The following is a 24,251-nucleotide window of genomic DNA, read 5'->3' as shown; positions in this document are numbered from 1 at the left end:
CTGACGGATTTTGATCAATAACCTCGGAATCATGGAAAACAGAGGGAAGATGTAAGCCAGCCTGAACCTCCAGGATATTGACAGAGCATCTATCGCCAGGGGGTTGTCTTCCCTGTAAAGAGAGCAAAACCTCTCTACCTTGGCGTTGAACCTTGTTGCCATAAGATCCACCTCTGGCATCCCCCACTTGAGGACTATCTGCTTGAATATCTCCGGATGTAAAGACCACTCCACTGTTGGAAGACCGCGGCTCAGCCGATCCGCTATCATATTGAGGGAGCCTCGAATGTGGATAGCAGATAAGTGGGAAAGGTTTGACTTTGCCCATCTCCGGATATAAAGACCACTCCACTGTTGGAAGACCGCGGCTCAGCCGATCCGCTATCATATTGAGGGAGCCTCGAATGTGGATAGCAGATAAGTGGGAAAGGTTTGACTTTGCCCAATCCAGAATCACCCCGATCTCTGATAAGAGGGGAAGTGATCTTGTGCCTCCCTGCTTGTTGATGTAAAGCACCGCAGTCATACTGTCTGACTAGACTTTCACTGCTTTGCCCCAGATCTGAGGGGCGAAGTGAAGGAGGGCTAGCCGGATAGCTCGAATCTCTCGGAGATTGGATGAGAGAAACTGCTCCTGAGGAGACCAGGTTTCGTGAACTGGAGAGTCGTTTAGGTAAGTGCCCCAGCCTACTTGGGATGCATCCGTTGTCAATATGATTCAGGTTGGCTGGGTCATAGACTTCCCGTCTGAAAGATGGGACCACCACCTGAGGGAATACCGAGTTCGCCAAGACAGGGAGCACAGGGAGTTTAGCCTGGCGGGGCTGCCATTCCATTTGGAGAGGACCTCCGACTGTAGAGGGGACTGCTTCCGCAGACGCTGACATGAGCCCCAACATCTTCATGAGGGTCTGAATTGGGACTCGTCGAGGAACGGATAGGAACTCTGCCGTGTTCTATATTCGGGATCTTCTTTCTGGAGTCAACTGGAGAGACATCCCGATGGAGTCGATTATAAAACCTAGATACCTTACTGAAGTCGATGGGCTCATGTTCGACTTCTGCCAGTTGATAATCCAACCCAGGTGGAACAGAAAGGAGATTGCTACATGAAGATGGTGGGTTAGGACCGCTAGAGAAGATGCTTTTAAAAGCCAATCGTCCAGATAAGGAATGATGGTCAGTCCTTAAAGTCTTAAAGCCATCAGCACAGAAACCACCACCTTGGTGAAAGTGTGAAGGGCAGAAGAAATGCCAAAAAGGAAGGGCAACAAACTGAAGGTGTTTGATTACCCCCGAAACCTGGACCGCGATTCTGAGATATCTCCTGGAAGCAGGATGAATCGGGATGTGCAGATATACATCCTTGAGGTCCAGGGTTGCCATCATGTCTCCAGGATTGAGAACGTGAACCACTGGCCTGATGGTTTCCATACAAAACTTCACCTTCCTTATGTATCGATTAAAAAATCGATAATCATTCGGAGAACCCCTGACGTATTGTAAAAATAGGTGAGTAGATCCCAAGCCCTGTTCCCCTACCAGAACCTCCTCCAGAGCCCCCTTGTGGATGTAATCCTGAATGTAAGCCTCTAGAACCGACTGCTTGGCAGCCTGTAAAAGCTTGGTCTTGATAAACCTGTCCAGAGGAAGAGAGATAAGATTGATTAAATACCCCTCGGAGATGACGTTCAGGACCCAGGGATACGAAATCTCTCGGATCCAAATGTCCTTGAAGTGGGAGAGGCGACCCCCGACGGGAAGATGAGGCAGAGGAGTGGGGAAATTTTCTGGCTTGAAAGCAGCCAGAATGTCGTCACGAGACACCTTTTAATCCACGTCTGTCTGAATTTGGTTCATGCGAGTCCGGAGGAACGTAGAGACCTCAGTAGCAGCAATGGCTGTAGAAGCGGAAGCTGCGGCTGCCGTATAACCTCTCCTCAGAGTGCACTCTGCTCTCCTGTCAAGAGGATCCTGCAGACTAGACCCATCGTCTGCTGGGACCACAGTGCGTTTGGACAACTTGGAAATAGCCACCTTAGGAATGGAACGATTCCACCAAGGATTTAGCCATCGGGAACATGGTTCTAAATTTCTTAGAACCGGACCTTTGTCAGGATTCTTCCACTCTGTACGCATAACAGAGAGGAGGGTCTCATCCACTTTAAAGACACGAAGTGCCCGACTAGCAGGATCGGAGGGCTCCCCCCCGTCTCAACATCATGGTCCCCTGACCTGATGGACTTAAGTAATTTCTGTATCTTTTCTGGAGGAAAGAAACATGAAGTAAGCTCCTCATCATCCGAGGAGGAAGAAATGAAAGAGACCACAGAAGGTCTCTCAACAGGAGCAGATTACTCCATAGGGGTCAGTGCAGGAAGCCTTTCATCAAGCAGGCTTACGACTCCCTTGATAGATCCATCCACATAGGTCTTCACCCACTGATACATATCCTGCATCGTGGGTTCACTAGAAGGTTGGACCCTCGGACTGCAGCTGTCACACCTGGAGTAGGGACAGCTTTCCTCCAAAAGAGCGCCACAATCGTAGCAGGATAAATGTTTCTTCTTGGAACTCGCCTTTCTGCCTTCCGAATCCTGCGGAGAAGACATCACTGCGGGAAAAAAGACAAATAAAACATTTGTAAACTACATATCTGTAAAGAATAAATCAAGGCAACTGGACGTACTGTAGATTTCTTGAAAACGTTTCACTCGTTCTTCCAACGAGCTTTCTCAATTCTGATTGACTGTACAAAAATTCTGGGAATAAATATGTAACTGAATCCACATCTGGTAATTATACCCAGCATTGGGTCAAAGGTGTTGATCCATTATCCTAATTGGAGTCAGTAGGTGATAAAGACTTCCCAGAAAAAGGTGTCAAGACAGCATTGTATGTGGCAGATAATAGATGTCTAACCCCCCCACCTCTATTCAAGCTTGGCTTATCCATTTTTCCTTCACGCCTCGTTTGTACCAATCGGCCTCCTTATCCAAAACACGTACTTGACTGTCTTCAAAGGTGTGACCTGTTCCTTTTAGATGTAAGTACATGGCTGAATCTTGACCAGAGGTTTTGGCTCTTCTATGCTGAGCCATACGCTGATGTACAACTACATCAGCGTATGGCTCAGCATAGAAGAGCCAAAACCTCTGGTTACTCAGAATTGAGAAAGCTCGTTGGAAGAACGAGTGAAACGTTTTCAAGAAATCTGCAGTACGTCCAGTTGCCTTGATTTATTCTTTACAGATATATACCATGACCTGGATAAATGAGAACCTTCACAGACATTTGTAAACTACCCTTAAAATGTTAAGGAAAAAAAGGTAAAAGGCAGACCGGCGGAAGCTGAAACTGAGGACCAGAAGAATAAAGCACCAATAAGTGGAGAAACACCAAATTATAGAGCGCTAGCTTGAGAAGCATGTGCAGCCAGAGACCGAACTGGTGCACAATGCTTCCTTAAATAGGGGAGGGCCCAGAAACAAAGCCCCGCCCCTAGAGGGAAACCCAGATTAACTTATCAAAATTTCTCCCTCAAAGCAGGTAAATACAATAAATCCTCCAACAGGCGGAAAGATCGCCAAAAATAAAATAAAATCACAAGTGAACGCGAAATCGTGTCGCAAGGAAGCCCCGGAAATGACGTCAGAAAAAACCACAGTAGGCTGGGGGTGATTCCCTCCTTTATAGGGGAGACTTAAGTGTTTGTTTTATTTCTTGGGCTCATTAAAAATTCTGCCGGTCCTACCAGTCCCCGGGGGGTTAACCCTATCTGTGCTGCTGGTAGGACGTATGGGAAGGCACAGATTTTGCCGCAAATCATCTTTGCGAGAACATCTAAGCCAATTAAATGCCAAAAAGTGGCGTACATTTGGTCAGTTTCTTAATGCCAATATGCCCTAAATATACGTTTCACTGTTGAAATGGTTTCATGCTTCTGTTTCCACATTATTCTTTCTTTTGTGTTTTATGGCAGAATATACAGCATGCCAATAATAAAAAATACTGCTAAATAATAAAAAACGTAAGTTCTACTAAAAGAGGAGCTAGTTCTTTTTGGTGAGTCGAGCCAAATGATTAGGCTCACAAACAAGAATGGAAATGCCCATCACTACTGTCAGGTACTGAGGAGAACGAGTGTACTGCAGACTGAGGTAAACAGCAGCATGACAAGACGCCATTACTCCCTCCCACCACCTCGAGCGGGCGGGATCTACTGGCTCCGCCCCCGGGAGCTGAAATGGAAGCTGCGCATCCTGTGACGTCACACATCTATGCAGCCGCCATTTTGTGCGGCTGCTACTGCTGAAGAAAGAAAGCGCGATAATAAAATATACTGAACGACACGAGCGGAGGAGGCCGCCGGGGGAGAGGGCGCCACTTCTCGCCTTCCCTTATGCGTTTTCGCTCTTTTTTTTTTCTTTCCTAAAAAAAGATTGCAGCGGTAAGAGACGTCAGGACGCACTGAGGGGGAGTGTGTGAGGGAAGGATGGCCGGGGAAGAGGCCTCGTCAGGGTTCGCGGTCCTTTTTGAATGTATTGTCCATAAATGTGTAGTCCTCCGTGTGCAGCACTAGCGTTACCTCGCCTACACGTGTGTACGGTCACTTACGCGGTGGCACGGTTTTCCTAGCGCCATTGCTTGTTGTGGTAGAACAAAGGGGGTTTCCCTCCCAGCCTATAGAGACTGCTGTGCTGTGAGGGGAAGGGGTCATCACATACTGCAACATGGCTGCTTTCTCCTCACATATGGTCTGGTCTTATCATTGCTTTAGTAAATAGCGGTTTATGAAATGATTCCCTTTTTTTTCTTTCCCCTTTTCACCTGAGGTGACTATTGTGCAGTTGTTACTTGTGGTTTTCCATAGAGCCAAATACAGGAATATTTTTTTTGAAATGATTTAATAGATATTATTGGTTATTTTGACTCCCTGCTGGTGAATCTATGTTTGATTGACAGGGCCTGACATTGTCGAACCTGTAAGTAGCGGCGCAAGCGCGGAGGCTCTGCTTCCGGAGCCGTGTCTGTTCATGTGCCGCTACCTGATTTTTGTGGGTAGCATCGCCTCCAAATTCATGCGACCATTGGTGAATACATGTGGGAGGGCGTCCATCTGCATGTGGATACAGAAATGGGTGGAGGCATTTTAGTTTTGATTATATTTTACTTATTTTGTGCATAAAATCAAATAGGTAGTATGTAATAATAAAAAATATTGCCTCCAAAGGTGTCCGTAGCCTTTAAAAGGGTTGTCTCCCTTCAGCAAATGGCGTTTATCATGCATGTAGAGAAAGTTAATACAAGGCACTTACTAATGTATTGTGATTGTCCATATTGCCTCCTTTGCTGGCTGGATTCATTTTTCCATCACATTATACACGGCTCGTTTCCATGGTTACGACCACCCTACTACAGCACGTAGTATAGCTCCTCTCCTCAAACCTCCTTGAGACATGTGATTATTATATATTTTTTTTTTTAACTAAGTGTAGGAATTTTGTAATAAAAACCAAGTGTATAACCTCACACCTTACCCGACGCTCATTCTAAACTCCATATTTCTCAATGCATTTACACAAGACATTAAAGGGAACCTGTCGCTGGGGTTTTGTGTATAGAGCTGAGGACATGGGCTGCTAGATGGCCGCTAGCACATCTGCAATATCCAGTCCCCATAGCTCTGTGTGCTTTTATTGTGTAAGAAAACCGATTTGATACATATGCAAATTAACCTGAGATGAGTCCTGTATGTGACTCATCTCAGGGACAGGACTCATCTCAGGTTAATTTGCATATGCATCAAATCTGTTTTTATACACAATAAAAGCACACAGAGCTATGGGGACTGGGTATTGCGGATGTGCTAGCGGACATTTAGCAACCCATGTCCTCAGCTCTATACCCAAAATCCCGGTGACAGGTTCCCTTTTAAGCATAAATACACTGACAACTCTCCCCATACAGCGCTGCCTGCTGCTTCCCTCACACACTGCATACATTTATAAACTGACTGCCTACAGGCACCACAAGGGGGAGCTCTGTTTATAGAAAAGTTACCTTTTAATGCAATAGGAGCTGTGAGATTCCCTTAGTGACAGCTGTATGTAAATGCAGTGCTTTCATGTTGGGAACAAGTCACACTTGGCCACCTTTCCGTACACGGCAACAACCAAGATATGCCATAAAAGTCCAAGGTGGGTATATCCCTTTAACTCATTAGGTACTTAGCCCAGTATATTCTTCTGCAGTGCTTTACAATTCAGTGGAGACAGAGGACCCAGTGTGGTTACAGAGGACCCAGCAGAAAGTCTTAGGCTAGGTCTACGCAACGACATTTGTTGTGCGACAGACAGGGCTCAACTGCACTGCAACATTTTGTTGCGTGACAATTTTTATAATGATAGTCTATAGTGTTGCAAGGTGACAGTCGCAGAAAAATAATAATTTTTTGCGACTGTCGCAGTGCGACGCCATAGCCTACCATTAAAATTGTCGCGCGACAAATGTAGGCCTAGCCTTACAAGCTAGGAGTGTATGTGGGCCTGTTCAGTATGACAGCATGAAGCCTTGTGGGAGACCTGGTGAGGGCTTATATACAACTGGGTAGTAAAAATAATGCTAAGAAGAGCTGTGGTTTACTGGATAACTGGAGTGACCAGACTTGTGACTGTTGCATTTGTTTTTGTGCATTTTATATTCTAAGGAGGGAATTTTATTATTTGCGATGGTTTTGGTGTCGGTGTTAAGTCTCTCTGCTTTGTGAGCTTGCACTAAAGTTATGAAATGGCACACAGTCAAATATATGTCGCAAGTGCAAAGTGGTGTACGCCTGTGTCTGTAAATGTTCTCCAGGGGGTTGTCTGGTGCGGAGATGCCACTTTTCTTTTCGACTTTTTAAAACGTTGCACATCATAAATGAGACTTGGCTCTTTCACACGAGCGGATGCCGTGCAGGTAATCTGCGTGAAAGAGTGACAAGCCGCGCTCCGGGCAGCATAGACTCCGTGATTGACTATGTGCCGCTCTGTGATCTTTTTACTACAAAATCGGTGAGATAAAGTTGTGTCCCCGTGATTTTGTAGTAAAAAGGTCACGAGAGAGGCCCATTATCATCAATCATGTTACTGCTCCGTGTCTCTGCTGTCCGGAACGGGGCTTGGCACTCTTTTACGCAGCAGATGACACGCACGGCATCCTCCCGTGTGAAACAGCCCTTAAAGGTGTTCTAATCAAAAATCCTCACCTACTTTTTCACTTCTAGAAGGGGCTAGTCTCCAAATTCCACAAAATAGTCATGGTATGACTGACAACATTTTTACGTCACAAAACTGACGTAAGACTTGATAAATGCCACCCCTAAGTGTCTAAACTGGACAGAGATCATTGATAGTTTCTTGGTTTTATTACTAAAAGTAGGGCCACGATTTGGCAGTTTGTGGCCCCCCTCCTTTACACTGCCTCAGTAAGTAAAAGAATTGCTGAACACATTCAGATCATGATTATTGCTATGTCTGATTCATCCATGATTACTGTAACCTCTAATATTCGTTAGGCCTGAACTCTGTAGACTAAAATTTGGAAGTGTTTGGTGGCACAGGTTGTCATCGTGAACGGTGTCCTTTTTTGTACTGATGTGCTTGGAAACTGGTCACAATTATGGTTTGTGTTTTATTCCTTAATAAGAGTTAGCGTTTTGTTGAGAATAGTTGTAATATCTAATATGAGCGGTTATGTGCTTTGTACTTATGATTCTCCTTTTACATAAATTCTGTTAGCTGGATGTAACACTTGTACAATTACCCTACAGATCCTTTGTAAACTGCTGCCTGATGGCTAGTTCAGGAGGCTACCTTTTCAAATATGGACTCTTTATTGGCTTGTTATCAGTTCTTCTTATATGGCGCTTCCTGAAAGCGTATCAGAGGGAGAGGTCTTATTGCGCCTCCAATTGTTATATCAGTTTTCATGCATTTTAAGATATGCTTTTACAGGTAGGTGCCATGTTAATTGGTTTTGCGCTTTTCTTTCATGGTTGCCTAACATGAAGTCTATAATGTCAAAATGTCCTTTCTTGTCGTTTTATCTCAATTTTGTCTAGAGACTACAACTTCACTGCCCTTGCCAAAAATGTTTAGTGTTTGTGACAGTGACTTAAAAAAAAAAAAAAAAAAAAAACTTCTGATCTCCAGCATGGTTTATATGTTGGATCATGTTTGTCTCTTTTTAAGTGTGGATCGCTGCTTATAAATTATACTTTGAAATATTTTTGGAAGCTGGTGTCTTATTTGAAGACTCCTTGTTATATCCTGTACAATGTGTTTTTGTTGCTGACTACTACTACTACTACATTGTATTATATGGGCAAACATATTCTAAAATTATGTTGGCGTCCTCCACTCTTTGCATAGAGCATTGGTTTTTTGAACAGATAGTGGGTTGTATTTTTATGTGGATGCTGAGGTTGGTCTTGATCTGATTACTTTTACACACCTATTCTGTTGTAGGCAACCATATATGTATTTTAATATACCTTTTAAGTTTGTCCTGATACTGTTGTGCAGCTCTTAGGGCTCTTTCACACCTGCGTTATAGTCTTCCGGCATAGAGTTCCGTCGTCGGGGCTCTATGCCGGAAGAATACTGATCAGGATTTTCCTAATGCATTCTGAATGGACAGTCCGTCCTTCAGGATGTCTTCCGTTCCGGAACGGAACGTTTTTTGGCCGCAGCAAATAGCGCAGCATGCTGCGCTTTTTGCTCCGGCCAAAAATCCGGAACACTTGCCGCAAGGCCGGATCCGGAATGAATGCCCATTGAAAGGCATTGATCCGGATCCGGCCTTAAGCTAAACGTCGTTTCGGCGCATTGCCGGATGCGACGTTTAGCTTTTTCTCAATGGTTACCATGGCTGCCGGGACGCTAAAGTCCAGGCAGCCATGGTAAAGTGCAGTGGGGAGCGGGGAGCAGCATACTTACCATCCGTGCGGCTCCAGAGTGACGTCAGGGCGCCCCAAGCGCATGGATCACGTGATCGCATGGACACGTCATCCATGCGCATGGGGCGCTCTGACGTCATTCTGGAGCGCCCCGGGAGCCGCACGGATGGTAAGTATACCGCTCCCCGCTCCTACTATGGCAACCAGGACTTTAATAGCGTCCTGGGTGCCATAGTAACACTGAAAGCATTTTGAAGACGGATCCGTCTTCAAATGCTTTCAGTACACTTGCGTTTTTCCGGATCCGGCGTGTAATTCCGGCAAGTGGAGTACACGCCGGATCCGGACAACGCAAGTGTTAAAGAGCCCTTAGGGCTCTTTCACACGAGCAGATGCCCTGCGTGTCATCCGCACTGTGAAAGACAGCCAAGCCCCGCTCTGGACAGCAGAGACATGGAGCATTAAGGCTGCTTTCACACTAGCGTTCGGGTTTCCGTTCGTGAGCTCCGTTTGAAGGAGCTCACGAGCGGACCCGAACGCAGCCGTCCAGCCCTGATGCAGTCTGAATGGAGGCGGATCCGCTCAGACTGCATCAGTCTGGCGGCGTTCAGCCTCCGCTCCGCTCGCCTCCGCACGGACAGGCGGACAGCTGAACGCTGCTTGCAGCGTTCGGGTGTCCGCCTGGCCGTGCGGAGGCGTGCGGATCCGTCCAGACTTACAATGTAAGTCAATGGGGACGGATCCGTTTGAAGATGCCACAATGTGGCTCAATCTTCAAGCGGATCCGTCCCCCATTGACTTTACATTGAAAGTCTGGACGGATCCGTCCCAGGCTATTTTCACACTTAGCTTTTTTTAGCTAATATAATGCAGACGGATCCGTTCTGAACGGAGCCTCCGTCTGCATTATTATGGGCGGATCCGTTCAGAACGGATCCGCCCGAACGCTAGTGTGAAAGTAGCCTAACATGATTTGATAATTCTCTGTGCCTCTCTGATCTTTTTACTACAAAATCATGGTGACAACTTTTATCTCACTGACTTTGTAGTAAAATGGTCACAGAGAGGCACATCATCATCAATCATGTTAATGCTCCGTGTCTCTGCTGTCCGGAGCGGGGCTTGGCTGTCTTTTAGGCCCCATTCACACAGACGCAATTTCGTTCCACATTTTGCGGAATGGAATTGCGGACACATTCATCTCTATGGGGCCGCACCCCCCGGCTCCGGAAATGCGCACCCCCCGGCTTCCCGAAAAAAATAGAACATGTCCTATTCTATTATTGCCGGCGATGTGCGGTCCGTAAAATGCGAAACACACATTGCCGTGTCTGTTTTGTGGATCCGCAAAACATGTTACGGATGTGTGAATGGAGCCTTACGCTGCGGATGACACACGCGGGATCCGCTCGTGTGAAAGAACCCTTATTTCTTTATGATGGACACCGCTGTTTGTAATAATTAGGCATTAGCGAATCGGCTTCGGATGAAACATCCAAAGTCAATTCGCATAAAACTTCGAATACTCTACAGAGATAGCGCTCCATATAGTATTAGAATGTATTGGCTCCGATGAGCTGAAATTATTACTTCGCAAAGTCTTGCGAGGCTTCGCATAATAACTTCAGAAATTACAAGTGGTACCTTGGAATCAAACCAGAGTTAGGCCTCTTTAACACAACCGTATGGCTTTTTCAGTGTTTTGTGGTCCGTTTTTCACAGATCCGTTCTGTGTTTTGTTTCTGTTTTTCCGTATGGCATATACAGTAATTGCATAGAAAAAATTGGGCTGCACATAAAATTTTCAATAGATGGTTCCGCAAAAACAGAACAGATACGGGAGACATACGGATGCAATATGTTTTATCTGAAGTCAATTCGCTCATCCCTAGTAATACTCTACTTGTGGAACGCCAGTGTAGATAGAATGTGAGGGTGAGAGTTTTTCTACTTGTGCCTTCATTTTTCTCGTTTATTGTAATAGGCCATCAAAATCTGATTGGTGGAGGTCGGACATTGCAGCAGTGAGCAGTATAATTACAGCTGCTCCCTTCACTTCAGTGGGAAGGAGCAGACGGAGTGTCGCTGCTTCTACCCATTGAAGTGGACGGGTGAGCTGTAATTACCCTGCTCCACCAGTGGGATGACGGCGGGCAGATAAACAGAGTGCAGTGCTCACATGAGCATGGCATTCACTTGATCATTGGGGTTGCCGGGAGTAAGACCCAGGTCATCAGTATCAGATCGGCCGATCCTGGGGCTAGGCCAAAAAGAAAGGAAACCAGCCAAACCCTTTAAATTCAGTAGCAGTGTCTTACTGTAGTGGTTTATAGCAGCTATAGTTGGCTGTTAGACTCAAGGTTGTCATAATATGGTCACACAGGGGGTGTACAGCCATCTGGGTTTTTAAAGCCCGCTGGTAGTGTACATCACGGGTACTGGAGAGGCATAGCAATATGTTTATCAGCCTATGTTAGTGTAATGCTGTAATTAAAGGGATTGTCCTGACTATTTGGAATCTTTGCCCAATTTAAAAAAAAAAAAAAAAAAACTCACCTGTCTGCAGTAACCTAGCCCAGTTAGTCATGGCTATGACCCAGCGACATCCTGTCAGGCAGGGAAGGGATGCGGCCAGAAACAGGGCATCAGTGCAGGACTGATTGGAGCTGAAATTATTACTTCCCTGCCTGACTGGATGTTTTTGGATCATTTTGGGGACGTTACTAGAGTTGTTGCGATACCAAATTTTTGATTCGGTTCCAATACCATAAAAAAAGTATTGCGATACTAGATACCACGCGAAAAAAATAAACTGAAAAAATAAACAAAAAAGGCACGTGCATTCCGCATTTTAAACAATGGCAAATTGGGCAGTTTTTTTTTTTTCTGTTCCGGCGTTAACGAAGTAGATTATTTTTTTTAAACATATTTTAATAGTTTGGACTTTTCTGACGTGGTGATATGTAATATGTTTATACATTTTATATGTGAAATTGGGAAAGGGGGTGATTCAATAGAGATATAGAGATATATATATTTTAATAACTATTCCCCCCCTTAGGGGCCAGAACAGATTTTTTTTTTTTTTTTTTTCATCCCTTGTCCTATTCACTCTGATAGAGCTCTATTATGGTGAATAGGACTTCACACTCTCACTGCTGCTCTGTGCATCAGGGATGTTACCATGGCAGCCAGGGCTTCAGTAGCGTCCTGGCTGCCATGGTAACCGATCGGAGCCCCAGGATTACACTGCTGGGGCTCTGATCAGAAGCTGACACTGCACCACCAATAAGGGGAAGGGGAGAGGACCCTGTGGCCACTGCCACCAATGATTCTAATACTGGGTGGTTGAGGGGAAGGGGGAGCGCATTGCGCCACCAATGATAATTACCTCTTAATACAGGAGGCAGGTACTGGCAGCAGATCAGCGGAAGTTAACCCCTCAGGTGCCGCATCTGAGGGGTTAACTGCCGCTGATCGCAGCTCCCTGTCAAGGGCAGGGTGCTGGCAATGCGATTCTGCTGCCGGCAGCTGCCTCCTGTATTATGTGTTAAAGACGTGGGTCCAGACTTCAAAGAGAACCTGTCGCCTCTATTGTGCTACCCTCACTGAGCGTTTCTCAATGTTCACTGTGTTACCCTTAACATATAAATTACACTTTTAATTTCATTTGCAGACTAATTATTTAAATAAATAATATGCATTTTTGTACTTCCTGCCTTTTATGCAAATATTTTCAAGCTCTGACTCATCTCAGGTTAATTTGCATATGTATCAAATCATTATTTTTATTTTTTTTACACAATAAAGGCACACAGAGCTATGGGGACTGGGTATTGCGGATGTGCTAGCGGCCATCTGGCAACCCATGTCCTCAGCTCTATACCCAAAATCCAGGTGACAGGTTCCCTTTAAGTATTAGGCTACACAGAGCAGCGCCCAGAGATGTCCCAGCACTTACTATTATTCCTGGGCGCTGCTCCGTTCGCCCGCTGTGCCCCATTACTCCTCTCCTGCTCCATATGCTAATTACTATCGGAGCAATGGGGAGGAGACATCAGCTTCTCTAGTGGGCATTCCTTCTCCCTGGCTGTAGCGCTGTCCACTCGCAGCGCAGGGAGAAGGAACACCCACTAGAGAAGCTGATGTGTCCTCCCCATTGCGCCGATAGTAATTAGCATATGGAGCAGCAGAAGAGACGGTAATGAGGCACTGTGGGCGAACGGAGCGGCGCCCAGGAATAATAAGTGCTGGGATGTCTCTGGTCGCTGCTCTGTGTAGGAAAATTCCTATCATTGGTGGCGCAGTGCGCCTGCCCCTCTCTCCTCATTGGTGGCAACGGCACAGGGGGAGGGAGAGACTGCTTCCTTGTTCCTTCTTCCCTGTGCTGCTGAGGGAACATGAGTGCGCCGACAGCAGCGCGCTCATGTTCAGAGATACTAGACTGCGCAGCCCAGTATCGACAAAATGGAAATCCCAGTATCGTAACGATACGGGACAAAAGTATCGATTGGGTATTGAAATTTCAATACCCGCAACAACCCTAGACGTTGCAAGGCTTAGAAGTTTTGAAGCAAATCTTGAAATTTTAGAAAAACCCACTTTTTAAGGACCAGTTCAGGTCTGAAGTCACTTTGTGAGGCTTACATAATAGAAACAAAAAAATGACCCCATTTTGTAAACTACACCCCTTAAGGTATCCAAAACTGATTTTACAAACTTTGTTAACCCTTTAGGTTTTCCACAAGAGTTTTTGGAAATTTTCAATTTTTTTTCCAGTAACAAAGCAAGGGTTAACAGCCAAACAAACTCGATATTTATTGCCCTGATTCCATAGTTTACAGAAACGCCCCCTATGTAGTCGTAAACTACTGTACGGGCACACGGCAGGGCGCAGAAGGAAAGGAACACCATATGGTTTCTGGAAGGCAGATTTTGCTGAACACCATGTCCCATTTGAAGCCCCCCTGATGCACCACTAGAGTAGAAACTCCAAAAAAGTGATCCCATTTTGGAAACTACGGGATAAGGTGGCAGTTTTGTTCGTACTATTTTAGGGTACATATGTTTTTTTTGGTTGCTCTATTATATTACTTTTTGTGAGGCAAAGTAACAAAAAATAGAAATTCTGAAATGTCCTCTCCAAGGATTAACAAAGTTTGTAAAATCAGTTTTGAATACCTTGAGGGGTATAGTTTCTTAAATGGGGTCACTTTTTGGAGTTTCTACTCTAGGGGTGCATCATCGGGGGGGTTTCAAATGGGACATGGTGTCAAAAAACCAGTCCAGCAAAAACTGCCTTCCAAAAACCATATGGCGTTCCTTTCCTTCTGCGCCCTGCCGTGTGGCCGTACAGCAGTTTCTGAGAGCAATAGTTTTTAAAAAAAAAATTTTTTTTGGGCCATTTCTCATGTAGAGGCTCGTTTTTTGTGGGATGAGGTGACTGGTACTATTTTTGCATACATACAACTTTTTTTAATCACTTTTATTACCTTTTTTGGGAAGTAAGGTGGGCAAAATTTCAATTTCATCATATTTTTTATTGTTTTTTTATGGCGTTCACTGTGCGGGGAAAGTAACATGACTGTTTTATAGATCAGGTCGTTACGGACGCGGTAATATCAAACGTGTAGGGAATTATTATTTTTTTTTTTAATCAGTGATAAATGTTAACTTTTATTTTTTTTCACTTCTTTTTTTTTTTGACCCAGAACCACTTGGTTCTTGAAGATCCAGTGGGTCTTATGCCTGTATAATACAGTACACTAGATACTGTACTGTATTTTCACTTTACTTAATCTGATCAGACTTCTGCCTTTAGCAGAAGTCTGATCAGCACCATGGACAGCCGGAAGCTGTGAAGGCGTCCGGTTGCCATGGTAACCATCACTCGCTGCCACACTGATTACCTCTACAAAAAATGGTTCCTGCAGTGGTGCAGCTGGCCCTTAGGTTGTCCAGTATTAAGTGCAGAGCAAATAGTTCTAGGAACTCTTTTTATTATACACAGACCTAATGTCTACATCCACAGCTATACATGGATGAGCTGTCTGTGTGCACTGGGGATCTACTTGCCGTATCTCGGTGGTTACTCCACCTCTGTTAAAAAGGTTATCATTATCCATCCTTTACCTGTAAGAACCTCTTCCTTGTGCATGTTGCCAGAAAGACAGAATATTTACGGGATTACCTAATGAGTTTTCTGCCAGATGGTGTTTTATTGTGTGATTTTCATGTATGCCTTAATTTCATTTTTTTTCAGTCATTTTTATTGATTGCCTACAGGATTCACTGGATTCTCCCTAATAAAGAGGGAAAAATCAAATTCTCTGCAGGTAAGCTATTAGTTTAACTGTACAGTACTTAGCTTTTTCAGTACTGCATCTTCTGTGGTTGCTTTTATCTTGTTAACCACTTTTGTCCCATTCATAAGAACTACTGTTCTCAGACCTAAATCCGTTTCTAATATGAACTGGCCCTAAAGAATGTTAAGACATGATTGGATTATAGGTACTGTATTGTATGTCTTGTTGAGATTAGGATACTGAATATCCATTAGATTTGTACATTGAAACAGAAATGGCTAGTGGAAAGTATCTGTCTACATGTTTCAGCAGTCCATGGTATTCCTATTAGTCCTGTATTAAGGCTGTCTCATACAGAGCTGTTTTTCTAAATGATGTCTGCATTTCTATGTGTCTCGTGTTCTGTATTGCTGGTGGTGGACTTTCAGCAAGCACCAGAAACATAACAATGGAGGGAGTAGTAAGCTGAATGCTTGTTTTACCGTGTAGTATCTGTGCCAGTGTGAATGAGAGCTGAGCTTCAGTATACCGGCACAGCCTTCTGTGTCTGGCTCCGCTTCCTGTTATGTTTCTGGAATTGGTGGCTTGGACTCCCTACCAATCTGATATTGATGACCAGTCTGCAGGATCAATCCTTCCCACCACCCCTAACTGATCAGAAATGGTGAGTTTGGCCAAGATACTGTGTGTAGTGGGGCATTTAAACCTCCCTCCAGTGTCTGAGAGATCAATACTAATGTGAAAGGAAATGCTAAGTTGCCCATAGCAATTAGACTTTAGTTGTCTTTGCAAACAATCTGTGGAAAGTGATTGCAGCGACAGATTTTGTTTCACCATTCATAGCTTCAAGCCCTGAGAGGTTTTATATAAGTTTTGGACTGCAAAATGTAGGGGGAAATGATGGAAACCCCATATTTAAAACAGATCTAAAGCTGACAATCAGATGAATTAGAGCTTGTCTGATGGGAGAGGATGGTTACTAGGCTGAAGGATTTTTTTCATATTTGATATTTTGCTCTCCTTGTAGATGAGCACCACTAGAGATTTGATACAGCTCTTATCCCACTCTCCCTATTGCAATAAACTTGTATGCTTGACCAATCCACTTGTGTGGAAAATAGGGGTAGTTAGCTACCACAAGCGTCTTGTGTGTGATCTGCTTGGATGGCACCCATACACGGTGTGGCGCAGCTGTAGCATCCACATTTGGATTACTTGCTGGGCTGTACCTGTACTTTTATTTCTAGTAGCTGTAATCCACATGTGGTTCCCACAGCCAGGCCAGGCCGCGTATGGTAAAGTATTAGTGGAGGAGCAAAAAAATCTTTCACATAGATACTTTGTGATTTTAATAATTAATCCCAACAGAAGGTAAAGTTTACTGGAGAAGAATCTCAATTTTCCCTGGTTATTAAATGTACATGTAAGGCATTACTGCATTTATAAATTCCTTTTAATAGCCTTTACTAATTAACATGTTCTTGCTGTGGTATTATATGGTATTGCTTTGTGCTCTGTCGCCAATTGTACATCTTTGTACAGTTGGAAAAACAATGCTACAAGGAAATAAAACCTAACTGATGGAAGCCTGTTAAATCTTGAGTCTGATGTAGACGTTGCTTTTTTCATCTGCAGGTGTTTGTTGTATCAGAGCAGCATGGCTGTGGTCATCCGCTTGCAAGGTCTGCCTATAGTGGCTGGGACCATGGATATTCGGCACTTCTTCTCTGGATTAACCATTCCTGACGGTGGCGTACATATTGTAGGGGGTGAGCAGGGTGAAGCTTTCATCGTTTTTGCCACCGATGAAGATGCTCGACTTGGTATGATGCGCACAGGTGGTACAATCAAAGGGTCAAAAGTGTCACTGTTGTTGAGCAGTAAGACTGAAATGCAGAACATGATTGAACTTAGCCGCAGGCGCTTTGAGACTGCCAGTGTTGATATCCCACCTGCAAATTCTAGCCGCCCTGGGCCTCCACCAAATCCAACAATGAGCACTACTCCTGTAATGAGCAGAGTTAGTATGCCAACAACTGTGCCCAACTATAGCAGTCCTCCCGCTAGCACAGTCTCTACAGTTACCTCTGCTGTTGATAGCAGTAAGAGTGTCGCCACTTTCTCTACAGCCAATGTTGGAAATGCTCCACAGAGTCTTGGTGGAGCTTTCTGCAATCCAACTTTTACTTCTCCGATGCCCAGTGTTGCTCCTCAGTTGCCATCTGTACCACCACCTCCAATGCCTCCAATGCCATCAGTACCAACCCTACCACCAATGCCATCCATGCCTCCTATGCCTGTTCCTCCTCCTGTGTCTTCCTTGCCTCCAGTCCCTCCTATTCCCCCAATACCGCCAGTTCCTCCAGTACCACCTATGTCTTCTCTTCCTCCATTGACTGGAATACCACAATTAAATCCACCACCTGTTGGTCCCTTGCCTGCAGGGATGAATGGCTCTGGGTCCCAGATGAATAGTAACATTAACCCGTTGTTTCTTGGTCCTGTAAATCCAATTCCATTAAGTTCTCAAAATGCAATGAAACCACCTCCACCTCCTCTTAACCATGATGACCCATATGTAGCGCTTCATGGTTTGCCTATTCCTGTGTTAGAGAATGATATCAAAGAGTTTCTTCATGGTTTGCGCATAGACGGGCTGGTCCTTTTAAAGGATCATATGGGTCGCCCCACAGGCGGGGCATTGGTGAAGCTTCTTACTCCACATGACACATATGAAGCTTTAAAACGGAATAGAATGCTAATGGGGCACCATTTTATCGAAGTTAACCCAGCAAGTGAGAGACAGTGGGTAATGTCTGGTGGACACTTGGGGAAACACAGTGCAGGACACCATGGACCACTGCATATGATGCAACCACCAATGGGCAGGTCCAAATCGCCTAACCGTCGGCGTCGTTCCAGGTCTAGGTCTCCACATGAGCATGGTTTCTGCATTTATTTGAAAGGCCTTCCCTATGAGGCGGAAAAAAAACATGTGGTTGATTTCTTTAAGAAACTGGACATTATTGAGGACAGCATATATATAGCTTATGGACCCGGTGGTAAGGCTACTGGAGAAGGTTTTCTGGAATTTAGAAATGAAAATGATTTTAAAACTGCACTAAATCGGCATAAACAATATATGGGCAATCGATTTATCCAAGTTCACCCGGTTACAAAAAGTCAAATGATAGAAAAGATAGAAAGTATCAGGAAAAAAATGCAGAGTTTCAATTATGTTGATCATAAAGATTTGTCACTTGAAATGGAGCATCGCCCTAGACTGTGGGGACACCTTTCAAATTTGCCATATAACATATCTAGGAAAGATGTATTTCATTTCTTTAATTTAGAAGGAGTTGCTGTGGAAGAGAACAGTGTGCATGTCTTGATAGATAACAATGGTCAAGGCTTAGGACAGGCGCTTGTTAAGTTTAGGAGTGAAGATGATGCTCGTAAATCTGAGCGCCTAAATCGTAAGAAGTTAAATGGTAGGGACGCTTTTTTGCGTGTGGTGAGTAACGAAGAACGGAAAGACATTGAAGTCAATCCTCCCATAATAGGTAGGAAGGGATTTAAAATGCAAAACTATAGTAACCCACCTGAGGCACTGCGGTCCAGTGGAGATGAATTTTCCTTTATTAACAGTAACCTAAATGACAACGATGGTCAGAACTTTCTTATGCCCAGTAAATTCAGTGGACCAAGTAGTACCTTTGCTCCTCCTCTTCCCCCACCTGCAATGGGAATTGGATTTGTAGATCCAAGACCACCACCACCTGGAGCATCAAATGTGAAAAACTCTCCCATTGATCCCCCAGAATTTGTGGGCGGGCCAAGTCATTTTAATGTCCCCCCCACTGGATTTGCAGCTGGTCCTCCACCGTTTGGTAGCGGACCTGCCAATGCAAGTGCCCCACCAAACTTCAACACAGCACCTCCAAATATACCAGGTAGTCCTGGCGGTATGAATCCCCCTCCTGGTTTTGGTCCAGGGGGAAATCTGCCAGTTAGTGGACCGCCAGGCTTTGGAAATGGGTCTGCGCAACCAGGGCCAACAGTAATCCGGATCCAAAACATGCCCTTCACAGTTACTGTAGATGAAATACTAGATTTCTTTTATGGTTACCAGTTGATACCTGGTTCTGTGTGCTTAAAGTACAGTGAGAAGGGTATGCCTACAGGAGAAGCCATGGTTGCTTTTGAATCCCGCGACGAGGCAATGGCAGCTGTGGTTGATTTAAATGACCGGCCAATGGGCTCAAGAAAAGTGAAACTGGTTTTAGGTTAATACATTCCTACATTTCTGTATGACTACACTATGTTTTCTACTGTGACTGACAGACATTTACAGGGCAAGGCATCTACATTTTGTTGATTTAGGTGAATTGTGTAAGCGTTTGCAGAACAAATCACTGTTTAGGGCATGCTTTGGTTACTTCAGAACTTGCTAAGGCAACTGATTTAGTTGTTTCTTTTCCTTGTCTTTTTGGCAGTGTTAATTCTGATTAAGTATATATTTTTACATTGAAATGTATTGTTTGATGAACACTTTGTGGAAGTGAAACAAGTCAATTTTTGTAAATGTGCAAATTGTACAACATAGCACCTTCAGATCAACAACATTCAATAATGCTCTTTACCAAAATTCTGCCTGAAAAATTTGCAAACCAGGTCTTTGTACAGTGGAAATAACTTGTATATAATTTTTTTCTTTCTTGTATGGAATACAAATTTTGCCACGAGCTACTAAGAATACACAGGTGTAATTTCTTTATTTTTTCTATGTGTTAACCATCAAGGTGTTCTGATCCTGTATCTCATGAGCTATTGCAGCGCTGTGAAAAAAAAAATCTATTTTGTTGTCAGTCTTGCCTTTTTAGGTGGTTTAGAGGCAATTCATTTTATAAGGGTCAGCTGACTCTTTTCCCCACGGGCTTAAATTGGTTTAAAACAGGGATGCTCAACCTGCGGCCCTTCAGCTGTTGCAAAACTACAACTCCCAACATGTCCTAATAGCTGTAGGTGTCCAGGCATATTGGGAGTTGTAGTTTTGCAACAGCTAGAGGGCTGCAGGTTTCACATCCCTGGTAAAAAAAAAAAAAATTAGATTTCTCCCTGCTACCTCCATTTTGACACTTCCTGAGGCCCTGCTGGTCTCTCCTTCCTGGTCTCTTTTGTGTTACCGCTAGCTGTGGCCAGTGATTGGCTGAGCGAGAAGGACCCGGAAACAGACTGGTGGTGCGTCCAGGAAGTGTGGGGACACAGGGGCTCTGTGAGCCAAGAATCGTACTATAAAGAAAAATCTTTTTCACCAGTCTAACTTGTTAAATCAATGTGCATGACCTGCAAAAAACACTTGGTTACCACGTCACAAAATAAAGCCTCATGCACACGAACGTGTTTTAGTTTCCTTGTCCGTTCCGTGTTGTATAAGGATGCCAAATGGACGTCATCCTTATCTTTTGCGGATCTGTGTTTTGCGGACCGCAGAACACATACGGTCATATGAATGTAGCCTAATGCAGCAGTTGCTTTAAAAGAAAATGCAGGTTAATGTTTTTGTTGCGCTTTTTTTTTTTTTTTACTGCAAAAACCCGTACACTATCCTGAGCATTTATTTTTTAAATATCTGTATATTATCCAGACAACACCTTTTTTATCTTGCGTTTTATTTGGTATTTTTTGTGTTCTGCATAAAGTGAGCTAGTGGCAAAGGTTTTTATTCCAACGGTTTGCAGATTCAGCTGCTTAAGATTTGTTTCCTTTGAGGAAGGTGGGAGTACAAGGTGGACCCTGCTTTTATTTTCTCTTGAGAAGATTGTACAGATTGAAGCAAGAGGGGCTTTCCTTTATGCACCTTGTGTGATGCTTTTCAATGTATCAAGTGGCTTTGCCACCCAAGGGTTAACGTTAGAGATGAGCGATTTTCCGCTTATGAAATTCGTTCACACTTGAAATTCGTTTGGTGGTAAAAGGTGAATTGCGTTATGGATTCCGTTGACGGACCATAACGCAATTCTATGAAGGACTGTATAACAGAATGCCTTTTAGAAGCATTCCATTATTTATTCAGTCATATTAGAAGTCTATGGGCTGCATAACTGATCCGTCTTGCAGCCCATAGACTTCTTTTATGACGGAATGCCTCAAGGCATTCCGTTATGCATTCCGTCATAGAATTGCGTTATGGATTCAGTTACCACACACCATAACGCAATTCACCTTTTGCCACCAAACGAAGTGTGAACGAATTTCAACATATCATCTCTAGTTGACACCTGTCTGAGAACAATACACTATGTACAAAACAGTTTTCAGTTTAATAAATTGTATATCCATGTGAAAATGTGCAGCTTGGTTCTTCAGGCTGTGAACTGTGGACCGCTTCTGTACTGTGCAATTTGATCAGGTTGTAACATTTTGAATGAGTTGCAACGTGAATTGTGGTAGATGCTAAAAATGCTTCAGACCATAATCTCCATGATTCCAGTTACTTTATTGCTCGAAAAGTGACATTTTATGGCTTGCAGAAGTGGTTAGAAAATGTGCTAGTTTCCAAACGTCTGCTGGTCATTTTAAAGATAAAAATGCATAGGTAACCTTTCAATTTTCTTGCTGTTCCCCAGCTCATTGTGTAATCTGTTTCTAAAGAGTAGCACGTGTGGAATTTCACTACTAGAAATGTTACATGTGCTTTGAAAATTCACAATTATGCATCACGTTTAGTTTAGCCTACACGTCTATTTAGAATATATCTGCTTTATCCTTTATCACTGGTTTAATCTTGGATCTCAAGGAAATATTGTGGATGCTGTAAATATGAAATGTGAAATAAAGTGATATTTCTTTGGCTCCAGAGGAGAGAGCATGGTTCAGCGTGATATGCAGATGGATATAAATGGTTGATTTGTTCGGTGTTAATCATCTGCTTGAAACGTTATAATAAAGTAACGTGTTTTTACCCCTTTTTTGTGACTACATAAAAAGAAAAAAAACTTGCAAAAATATGCTTTTCACCTGTTCTTATTTCTTGTTGGATGAATTCCAAATGGCATGGTTTTGAATTGTTTTGCTTCATATGTACAAAAATTGAGACTCGCAAACCTGAAATGTACAACTGCCGGAGGATGGCCATGAGAGAAGATGGATTTTGTTATGTTTTGTTTCTCTTCCCTGATTGCCCAGATGACTATTGTAGTCCTCCTCCCTCCCCCCCCCCTTCTAAATGGATTTCATAAGATGAAATGTTCTAGTCTTCATCTGCTCTGCGTATTTACTGTAATGTATTAGGAGAAAGCTGTTAGTGGTTGCTGTAAACTTTTATATTGCAAATTAACGTTACCACTTAACTCCTGGCTTATGGAGATAGAAGTGCTGTCATGTGTTTTTTTTTTTTTTCCCGTTCAATTTATGAGCCAAATTCCTTAAAGGGGTGCTCAACCCTGTAAGCACCCCCTAAATGCCTGGGTTCCTCATACAGAACATACTTGGGCTACTTTCACACTAGCGTTCAGGGCTCTCAAAAGCGGTCCAAAAAGGATCAGTTTTGCCCTAATGCATTCTGAATGGACAAGGATCTGCTCACAATACATCAGTTTGCCTCCGTTCAGTCACCATTCCGCACTGGAGGTGGACACCAAAACTGCCTGTAGTGTTTTGCTGTCCGCCTGACGAAGTGGAGCCAAATGGATCTGTCCTGGAACACAATGTAAGTCGATGGGGACGGATCCGTTTTCTTTGACACAATCTGGCACAAAAGAAAACTGATCTGTCCCCCATTGACTTTTAATGGTGTTCAAGACGGATCCGTCAGTGCTAAAGAAGACCTAATACAACCAGATCTGTTTATGACTGATCGGATGCATGCGGTTGTATTATCGTAACGAAAACATTTTTGCATATCTGTCAACGCTAGTATGAAAGTAGCCTTACCTGTCCCCAACACTTGCAGATCCCTGCATGGCGGTGACCTGTCCCCTTGCATCACTTGTGAATTCACCTATGACGCAGGGAGCGGCCTACTATTAGCTATACACCCTGTTGCTGGATGTTGCGATCTGCACGACGGGAAGATGCAGGGATCCGGAAGGATGCAGGTGTTGGGGACCAGGTAAGTATGTTCTCTATGAGGGCCCCGGACATTTTGGGGGGTGTTTACAGGATCAGATAACACCTTTAAAGCTAGTTTCACACTAGTGGCAAGGAACTCTGGCAGGGTGTTCTTTTATTCTGGCCGCCTCTCGGTATGTTTGGTTTGACGTGCTCCCGCTGAAACTCCAGAAGGTACGCATGTACCAGCGGCAGCACGGATCCGACAGACTGTTTACACGCTGGAACAGCCTGCTGCTAGTGTAAAATTGGCCTAAGCCTGGCATCCTTGAATGAGATCTCTAGATGTATTCTAGAAATGATAAATGCATGCAAATTGCACAAACACATACAAAGAGTGCTGTGAAATACATTTGGCTTACACACTAGAAGAGTAAAGAAACTAAATGCTACCACACACACACACACAGATATAGAGAGAGAGATATATATATATATATATATATATATATATATATATATATATATATATATATATATATATGAAAGTTCAGGGCAGCACTCCTTGTAGTAGATGTAGGGTGCCAGCGGTATCGACACTCAACCACAGTATCCAATAGCCAGAGAATTAACACACCGCGGCAATTCCATAAGGTGAAAAAAATGTGAGAACCTTTATTCACCCAAGCAGCGACGTTTCGGTCCACTTGCTGGGACCATTTTCAAGGCTTGAAAATGGTCCCAGCAAGTGGACCGAAACGTCGCTGCTTGGGTGAATAAAGGTTCTCACATTTTTTCACCTTATGGAATTGCTGTGGTGTGTTAATTCTCATATATATATATATATATATATATATATATATATATATATATATATATATATATATATATATATATAGTTGAGCAGCAAGTTTGATGACCTATCCTTAAAATAGGATATTAATATGTGATTA

General features: G+C 43.7%; 2 protein-coding genes across 3 annotated transcripts in view; both read left to right on the top strand.

The window, feature by feature from the left end:
• The first annotated feature begins 4,313 nt into the window (after positions 1 to 4,313).
• Positions 4,314 to 22,254, top strand: RBM12 (RNA binding motif protein 12). 2 transcript variants are annotated; one of them, XM_044300245.1, is made up of 3 exons: positions 4,314 to 4,450; positions 15,204 to 15,276; positions 16,882 to 22,254. In XM_044300245.1, the coding sequence occupies exon 3, from the start codon at positions 16,904 to 16,906 to the stop codon at positions 19,535 to 19,537; it is 2,634 nt and encodes an 877-aa protein (XP_044156180.1). In that variant the 5' UTR covers positions 4,314 to 4,450; positions 15,204 to 15,276; positions 16,882 to 16,903; the 3' UTR covers positions 19,538 to 22,254. The 2 variants fall into 2 exon arrangements, with proteins under 2 accessions (XP_044156180.1, XP_044156181.1); XM_044300246.1 differs by having other exon boundaries at positions 4,369 to 4,450; positions 15,227 to 15,276.
• CPNE1 (copine 1) overlaps positions 4,380 to 24,251 on the top strand; it is a 113,095-nt gene continuing 93,223 nt past the window's right edge. Inside the window, 2 exon segments of the mRNA XM_044300247.1 lie at positions 4,380 to 4,450; positions 15,227 to 15,276. The gene's annotated coding sequence lies outside the window, so the exon portion shown is untranslated.

Source organism: Bufo gargarizans, chromosome 6, assembly GCF_014858855.1.
Source record: "Bufo gargarizans isolate SCDJY-AF-19 chromosome 6, ASM1485885v1, whole genome shotgun sequence".
NCBI classification, from domain to species: domain Eukaryota; kingdom Metazoa; phylum Chordata; class Amphibia; order Anura; family Bufonidae; genus Bufo; species Bufo gargarizans.
This window is presented reverse-complemented; position numbering and strand designations above follow the sequence as displayed.

Coding starts and splice junctions, on each gene's coding strand:
- RBM12 (XM_044300245.1), top strand. CDS start 16,904: ATGGCTGTGGTCATCCGCTTGCAAGGTCTGCCTATAGTGGCTGGGACC.